Here is an 8,833-nt window from a genome sequence, read left to right as displayed (position 1 = left end):
AGCCTAGACAGGAAAGTCCACATGATTCCTATCTCTGATTAACCACTAGAAAACTGGAAGTGGAGCTGTGTGGCTTAAAGTGGTAGAGCTCTAAACTTGAAGAGAAGAGCTCAGGGACAAAGCCCAGGCCCTAAGTTCAAGCCCCTAAGCCAACAGAGACCCTAGGTGCACAAGGCTGAGTTCAAGGCCAACCTAGACACAACCCTGGTCTGTGAGGGCAGGATTGGGGCCACGAGACTGGGAAGGTCAAGGTGGCCAGCTAGGAGAAGCCAGGAGGACAAGGAGAAAGATCACCCCCTTTACCTTGAACTTGGAGCCTGCAGCCCCCTGCGAAGCAATAAATGTCTGCAGTTCTAAGTCACCTTGTCTGTGATACTTTGTTGTGTTGAGCTCCTGGGGAAGGACTGACTTCTCTGAGGGTTCTGGGTTCGGGCTCACCATGGCTGGTTGCAGCAGAGCTGGAAGTGTATGGGGCAGCGTGAGTTGTGGCGGAGCTACCACCCACACAGTCTCTGATGTCCTGCTTTGGTTTTGTTACTAAGTCACACAAAGCTGCCTCTTTGGCAGCTACAGGGGCAGAGCACTAAGATGGCCACAGGACAGCACTGCAGCTTTGACAGCTTAGCTGCACTTGGCCAGGCCCTGCCTGACTTCACAGCACTGGGACCCGCTTGTCCAGCCTCGGGTCAGAAACCGGCCCAGCCCCAACTGGACTAGGGGAGGCAAAGGGAGACGCTGAGTCGACAGGGTCATGAGGCCTTGGGCAGCCTGGCTTACCCTAGCTGGTGGCACCAGCACAACCCCACCGCCCCTTGAAGGTCCCTAAGACTGACCTGGGCCCATCTGGGCAGCAGCTGCTGGCCTGGGAGCTGAGGAGCATGAGCTCAGTTTCCTAGTCCTGGGCCATGTGACATGAAAGTGCCCTCAAGTTGCTCAGGCGTTCCTCCAGGACTCAGTCTACCCCAAATCTCTGTCCCACTACTGGCAGAAGCAGGTGGTGACCACACCAGAAGAACCCAGTCTGCCTGGGTGTACACGTCCACCCCTATTCCTCAACTTCCCTGGAATCCTGACTAGGGGTGGGGGGCTTGTACAGGTGACCAGCCTGCAGATAGTTCCACGCCTGAGAGACAATGCCACCCACCCATGCTGGTAGAGGCCTCCACCTGCATGGTGTGGTGCAGCAGCCTTCTAGCCCCTTGGGGCATCTCCTTGGGTAATGCCAGCTCCTGCCCAGCCTGGTCCACAGAGGCCAGGCTGGGGCGCAGGGATGAAGACTGAGAGCCCTCGAGGCCTGGGCGCTCCTTTTGCCTGAGTCAACCTGGCGTCCACCTTCATTTCCTCTGCCCCCACAGCCTCGCCCATCGCCTCTGCAACCCTCTTGCCACCCAGCGTGGGCAGCTCAGGGACTGGCTCCCTGAGGAGGAAGTGGGCTGGGCAGGGCGAGGTAGGTCTGGCTCTGGGCCTCATGGAGCTAGGAAATCCAGGCCATGAGAGACCCAACCCAGCTTTCTTCATCTTTTATTGCACTTGAACTCCATGTTCTTCACTGGCCCTTCCCTTGGCTCTCAGGGATGCAGGTCCAATCCCGGAGGCCACAGCCTGCCTCCCAGTTGGGCTCTCAGAGCCACCTAGTGGTATGTGGCCACCAATGGCCTCTTCCGTGTGAGGCCTGAGGCCCAATCCCGCATTTGCCACTGTCATCAAGGCAGGAGGCAGGGGGCAGGGCCCCCTTTCCAGGCCAGCCCTGACAGTACCCCTGGAGTTTGGGGAATTCATACACTGGCCTGGACTTGGCCCCATGGGCCCCATCCCATGCGTGTACTTAATTAGCCTGCTTTGATATCCGGCCAGCTGGGGCTGCCCCTGTCCCATTGTTGGCTCTGTTGGCTGCACGGGGGGCACCTGGGGTGGCGGGGGACCTGGGCGGGGTGGGTGGCTTGAGGGCCTTGACCGCCCGGATGAGACCCATGCGACGACGGATGGAGTGGTCCAGGTTGACCGTGCATCGGAGCAGTGTCTGCGCCTCGGCCACAGTGAAGGGAAAATCGGTCCCCAGGAAACTCTCAAAGAGCTCGGGGTCCCCATCCAGGTCGAGCACGTTCTGCAGCGCCTTGGTCATGGTGTGCAGCTCGCAACTATTGTCACAGAACACGTCCCAGAGGCGCGCGCCGCCATCAGGCGCGCCCCCGGCCTGCTGCCGGTCCTCCAGGCATTGTAACACCCAGCTGAGGCGACAAGGCCACTGGTTGGCCAGGACCACCCAGGCCACGGCCTGGCGAGGCGTGGGCCCCACGCAGTCGGCTTGCTGCTGCTGCTGCTGCAGCAGGCGCACGGTGATGGGCACCGTGTTGACGATGCGCCGCATGGACACCACGTTGTCGGGCACGTACTCGTAGAGACAGTCCTGCTCGTCGTGCAGGCAGAGGAGCGCTTCTTGGATACGGCGCGCGGCCTCCTGGTCGATGTGGCCCTGCGTGCGCGCGCCCGCGGCCTGCGTCTCCACCGCCAGCAGCTGCGCGCCCTCGCCCGCGGGCTCGCCCACGGGCAGCCGCAGCTTGCGCGTAATCTCGCGATACAGCAGGTCGTCGCGACTCTGCACCGCGTCGTGCAGGAACTGCAGCTTGGTGCGGCGGCCCATGATGGGCACCGAGAAGGGCAGCGTGACGGTACGGTTGAGGAAGAGGTAGCCGTTATCCGCCGTGCCTTTCATGTTCCCCGCGCTCTCCAGGCAGGCGGCCAGGATGCTGGGGTCCACCACCAGGATGAAGATGAAGGGCGCGTGGCTGTCGGACAGCAGCGTGTTGATGGCGTTGAGCACGCCCACCACGCGCTCCGGGTAGCACGTGTCCAGCCCGGTGACCTCGAGCACCACGCGCAGCCGGCGCCGCTGGTAGATCTCCAGGAAGCACAGGAAGTCCGTCAGCAGCTCCACCTCCTTCTTCACCTCGCACATAAAGCCCAGCTGGCTGCCGAACTTCTCGCGAGACACCAGCCGCTCGATCTTCTTGCGCTGGCTCACGAACAGGTGCTTGCCCACCGAGTACACGGCCATGAGCAGCCCCGAGCCCGACAGCGTGGTGGCCGCCCCGCCGAACACCTTGAGCAGGCTGCCGCCCGCCGCGTGGCCCCCCGCGTGGCTGCTGCTCAGGGACAGGTAGAGCAGCCCCACGCCCAGGCCCAGCGCCGCCAGCAGCGCCAGCAGCGCCAGGCACACGCGGATCCGGCAGTGCCACTCGCGCTGGCAGAAGCTCTTGGCCGTCGTGGTGGGTTTGTTCCCCAGCACCGAGTACACGCTGAAGGGCAGCGCGCCGTAGTGGTGGCGGATGCCCTCGCACAGCGTGGTCACCAGCCCGGCCCACAGCTTGTCGGTGCCCGCGTACTGCCAGGCGCTGAAGCGAATGAAGAGGAACTGCACGTTCTTTCGTCGAAGGTGGACCTCGGTGATGATGGGCTGCAGAAACACCAGGTACCACAGCAGCTGGGGCACGCCCCAGCCCCGCACGGGTCTCGGTCGCCACTGCACGCGCTGCAGCTCCTCCGTTTCGCGCTGTGTGGCCTCCTGCTGCATCAGCACTGTGGGGAGAGAGGAGGGAGGGGCTGAGGGCGCGGGAAGCCTCGTGATTGGCGGACGCACTGGGGGCGTGGCCAGAGGAAGGGCATCCTCGGGAAAGAGGTGGCCTGCGGGGGCGTGGCCTGCGTGCGGAGGCGTGGCCTGCGTGTGGGGGCGTGGCCGTCAAGGGGCGTGGCTGGCAGGCGGGCAGTACTTGAAGGTGCCTCGTCTGACAGGAGGCGTGGCTAGAGGAAAGGCGTGATTGGACAGATGGGCCCTGGTTTGCTCGACAGAGGCGGGGCGCTTCTGAGGAGACAGGTTAGGCAGAGCCAAGGCCAGGACCTGAAAGCTAAGCAGGTTTCACCCACCCTGAAGAGCTGAGAGCAGGTGCAGGGGGGATGTGGGAAGTCTGTGGTACCCCGTTTACACCTGAAGTGTCAGAAGGCAGAGCTGAGAGGAAGAGCAGAAGCAGAGTAGATGGAAGGAGGAAAGAGGAGCTGGAGGAAGAGTCAGGACCGGTGTCCCCTCTTCCTCGAGAGGACTCAAGGCTGTAAGCTGGCGGGTGGAGGGGGGAGAGTGTGTGCTGTGGGGCCACAAGGAATGAACGAACGAATGAATGAGGCAGCAGAGACACAGCCTGGATTGCTCCACCCTCTCTTCCTCCTTGGAGTCCCACTGCTGATTGCCTAGGCCTTCCCACTTCAGGTCATCACTGCCTGACTCCCCACCTAGACCATAAGATGAGGATAAGGCAGGCCCTGGTAATCTTGCTCACCACTGAGTCCTCTGCACCAAGGAGATGTTTGGAATGTCTAAAAGTTGGATCAAGGACTGGGTATGACTCAAGTGGTAGAACAACATTCTGTGAGCAAAAACACCAGGCCCTGAGTTCAAGTCCTGCTTAAAACAAACCTTTAAAATTTGGATCATAAGCCGGGTATGGTGATTCATGCCTGTAATCCTAGCTACTCAGGAGGCTGAGATCTGAGGATCAAAGTTCAAAGCCAGCCTGGCACAAAAGAACCTGAGACTCTTTTCTTTCTTTTTTTTCTCCAGTCCTGGGCTTGAGCTCAGGTCTTAGTACTGTCCTTGGACTTTCTCAAGGCTAGAGCTCTACCACTTGAGCCTCAGCACCACTTCCGGCTTTTTTCTATGTACATGGTACCAAGGAATCCAACCCAGGGCTTCGTGCATGCTAGATAAGCACTCTACCGCCAGGCCAAACTCCCGGCCTGACCTGAGCCTCTTATTTCCAATTAACCTCTAGAAAATGGGAAGTGGAGCTTGGTTCAAGGCTAGGGTGGTATAGCCTTGAGCTGAAGAGATCAGGGCCAGCACTTAGGCAGAGTTGAAGCCCCAAAATTAAAAGTCCAGGACCGGATCTAGGAGACCAGGGAATAAGAGAGCGGGTCTGTCATCTCTCATGTCACTAAGCCCATGAGGGACCTTTCAGACATTTCCTTCTCCCAGGCCCCTGTGTGTTCCTGTAACCATGCAGGTGCAGAGCTGTGCCAGTACAGGCATGAGGGCTTTGTCCCCAGGGCTCTGGGGATCATGGGATTGTGGAATGCTAGCAGAAGAGGGACAGGGCAGTCAATATTTTAGGAAGATCCCTTGAAGTATAGTAGTAGACGTAGTGAGGATGGAGGTAGCAAGGAAAGGTTGGCACTCGGAGGCGGCCAAGAAGCCAGGATGTTGAGCAAGCCGGGGACCAGGCAGAGGCTGTGTGGCTGGGAAGGACCTGATGGCTGCTGAGTCACAGTTGCTTGGGTTGGGAGAGCAGGGCGTGAGACAGCCTGGAGCTGGGCAGGGTCTCTCTTTCATGCCCCCCACCCTCCCTCAGCACCCGAAACGCTCACTGGTTATCTTGTCTAACATCATGTGCAGGCGGCAGCCGAAGGGGGCATAGAAACCCACGGTCACAGGCACTGGCACGTGGCACAGAGTCTTAGCCAGGCAGCTGCAGTAGACATCATCCTCAGTCAGGATGTCTGAAGGGCGGGGTAGGGAAACTGAGTCAATGAGGCTGGCTGGGTGCCACCCTCCCTCCTCCCATCTGCCCTCCCCTGGCCCCACCTCCAGCCCCGCCTGGCTGCAGCATCCTCTCCCTGACAGGCAGAGGTGACTCAGGTCACCATGGAGGATTTTTATCTCACACATGCTCCATGTGTGGCCTGAGATGCTGACGCTGGATCCCCCGGGCTGAGCGAAGCAGGCAGGCTGGCCAGACCAGCCTTAGAGGTGGTGAGATTCAGATGGCCTTGGAGGCCTTCCCTGGAGGCCTCAGATGCTAAGCCATTGCTTTTTCCCCTTGTCCCACCCCCCGTCCCCCAGCTCCCACTGGTACTCTCTTCCCAGCTGCCACCCTGCTAACATGGCCCCTAAAATCCAGATTCTTCTCTGCCTCCTGTGCACCTTCCTGTCTCCCCAACCCTGGCCCCGGCCTTTGCCCCGCCAGGAGCAGGTGCAGACTTGAGTTTCTCCCCGACACTTTCTCTGTGGAGATATGGGAAGTGACCTCTGAGAGACCAGGAGAAGACAAGAGGCCAGACAGAGGGTCAAACCCACCCATATCCCCTCCACAGAAACCCTGAGCATTAGTCCTTGGGTGTGGAATGGAGGTGTGGGAAAGTTAGGGCTCAGTCCCGGGAGGCCAGGCCAGCCTCATGGTGAGTGAGGGTGTAAGACCCACTTTGTGAGGGACCTGGAAAGCTGCTAGGGAGACTGAGGCCAGCTGAGGTGACAAGGGTTGGGCCTAATCAATGGGTGACCTGGTTTTGCTCAGCTTCTATTCTCCTGCGTGAAATGGACATCCTGGCCTCAGGGCTCCGTGAACAATCATGCCCAACCTAGACCTGTGTCGTCCATCATGTTGCTATACTGTCAAACCAGACCTTAAAACAACTCTGTCCCCACCTCCGTGCTGCCACCCTGCCCAGGCTGCCAGCACCACCTGTGCTCTACCCAGCGGCTGCCAGCTTGCCAGGCACCTACTTGGGTCCCCTCTTTTGGGACACCCAAGTCAGCATACGTCTCTCCTTGGCTTGGGGGCCATCTAGAGTCCCTACCTCAGATGGGGCAAAAGGACAAACTGCTGCCCTGGAAGAAGCTACCTCAGGGCCTTGGCTGCCCCAGCCGCCCAAGGACCACTCTCATCTGCAGCTCTCTGGTCCTGTCCTCTCCCTGTGAATGTCACCTGTGTCCCCACTGTCGTTTCACTTGTTCCCACCCCCGCACCCAATAGAACTCCACACCTGAGCAGGCCAATAAGCTGCCCCTGGTCCGGTCACCCCCTGCCCCGTGTCCTCCCGGGCCTCCTGGCCAGGGGAGGGAAAAGAGAAAGCAGAGCAGAGGGCCAGGAAGGGGACCCTGCTGTCCAGCCAGGACACAGGCCCGGGCCTGGCCCAGGAGCCATGAGCCCGACAGCGGAGGCAGAGGCGACCACTAGGACCCGGGGCCACGAGGAGCGCTGCCCCCCCCTTGAAAGGGACCAGAGTGCGGGAATGCGGACAGGCCCTACCCAGGCGCTAGCCAGGGAGCAGGAGGCCCAGGCAAAGCGAGGCAGGAGCCCCCCAAAAGCCTGACTGAGCACCGGCGCCGTAGGTGAAGGAGCCGCAGGCTGCGGGTGCCGGCAGGGGCCGGGCTTCTGTGGGCTCGCGGGGCTCCAGGAGGGCGCCGGTTGCCAAGGGCTCTGCTGGGCCGCTGCTGGCCATGCTGAGTGCTGCACTGGGTGAGGTGGCGGGTTTGGGGGGCAGCTGGGGGGCGCTGGCAGATCTCAGGGGAGCGCTGGTGAGTGTGGGCATCCCCTTCTGGACCCCATGCACTGGGCAGAACCGCTGTCGTAGGGGGCTGGGGGGTGGGGTCTGTTGCTGCCGCTGCTGCTGCAGAATGGGGGGCTGGGGACCCCGGCGCCAGCTGCTGCCCCCCCGGTGGCTGTGGTAGGCCTGTTGCCAGTGTGACTGGGGGGACGCCCGGCAGGGCCCATGGGCTCGAGGTGCCACACGGTCCTGACGTAACTGGTGACAGCATCCTGGAAGGAAGGAAGTGGGGGTGACTGGGCCTGGGCCCCCGAGCCCAGAGGGGCACTGGCACCAATCAGGCCGAGTCTGCAGAAGGAGATTGTGTTGGTACATTTGTGGGGGGTCCCTGAGGCTCTGAGAAGTCAGGGACACCACCATGGGGGCTGGGGAGGGAGGGGGGCGGGATATCCCGCCAGGCATGGGGTCAGGGTGGGAAAGGGCATCAGGCCCCACCCTAAATATGTGCTTCTTGCCCTCCCTACATCCTGCCCTGCTTCTTGGAGACCAGGGAGTGGGAAGGGGCTTTCCTTTCCCAGAGCAGGCTCCCATCTCTGCCCCCTTATCTTAGTCCCTGCCATGGCACCCAGCACAGAGGCAGGCAGGCACTTCCCAGTTTCTTGGGAGTTTGGGCCCAGCTTGGGAAACATAGATTCTGTATCTAAAACACACGCACACACACACAGCACACGGTTGGTGGGGGGAGGTCAACGACGACGACTGGGAATGTGTCCCAGTGGTAGAGTGCGTGCCTACCTACCATTCATGAAGCCCTGGGTTCAATTCCTCAGTACCACATACACAGAAAAGGTCGAAACTGGCACTGTGGCTCAAATGGTAGAGTGCTAGCCCTGAGCAAAAAACTCAAGAGACAATGCCCAGATCCTGAGTTCAAGCCCCAGGACTGGCAAACAAACAAATGAATCTGGTATGGTGGTTCCTGCCTGTAATCCAGCACTCAGGGAACTGGGGCAGGATGACCATGAGTTCAAAGCCAGCTTGCCCTACATAGCAAGACCTTGTCTCTCAAACACAAACATAAACACACACACACAGCCTCTACAGGTAACTTTTTCTGGCCAATCCTGGGGCTTGAATTCAGAGCCTGGGCACTGTCCCTGAGTTTCTTTTGCTCAAGACTAGTGCTCTGCCACTTGAGCCACCATGCCACTTCCAGCCTTTTCTGTGTATGTGGTACTGAGGAATGGAACCCAGGGCTTCCTGCATGCTAGGCGAGCACTCTACCACTAAGCCACACTCCCAATCCCTACAGATTGACTTTTGATCCCTGAGCCAGAGGTTTTGCCTCTCCATCACCTATTAAGCACCCGTAGGCCCCTCTCTCTTTGCCAGCTTCCCCCCTCCAAAACCTGAACTCTTACCTCTTTGATGCCCCAACTCAGGATCCAAGAAGCAGCGTTCACTGGGGGTCCGGGAGCCCTTCGTGAACTGGGCCGTGTAGTGTTTCTGCATGGCGGGCCCT

General features: G+C 60.1%; 1 protein-coding gene across 1 annotated transcript; it reads right to left on the bottom strand.

Annotated features, from left to right (window-relative positions):
- Nucleotides 1-1,825: 1,825 nt before the first annotated feature.
- Nkpd1 (NTPase KAP family P-loop domain containing 1) lies at nt 1,826-8,823 on the bottom strand. The gene is made up of 4 exons (XM_090322516.1): nt 8,733-8,823; nt 7,146-7,583; nt 5,413-5,544; nt 1,826-3,576 (listed from the first exon to the last, which is right to left on the bottom strand). The coding sequence occupies exons 1-4, from the start codon at nt 8,821-8,823 to the stop codon at nt 1,826-1,828; spliced, it is 2,412 nt and encodes an 803-aa protein (XP_090178642.1).
- Nucleotides 8,824-8,833: the final 10 nt, after the last annotated feature.

Source organism: Megascapheus bottae, chromosome 31 (genome assembly GCF_031878675.1).
Source record: "Megascapheus bottae isolate mThoBot1 chromosome 31, mThoBot2.hap1, whole genome shotgun sequence".
In the NCBI taxonomy this organism is placed as follows: Eukaryota; Metazoa; Chordata; class Mammalia; order Rodentia; family Geomyidae; genus Megascapheus; species Megascapheus bottae.
This window is presented reverse-complemented; position numbering and strand designations above follow the sequence as displayed.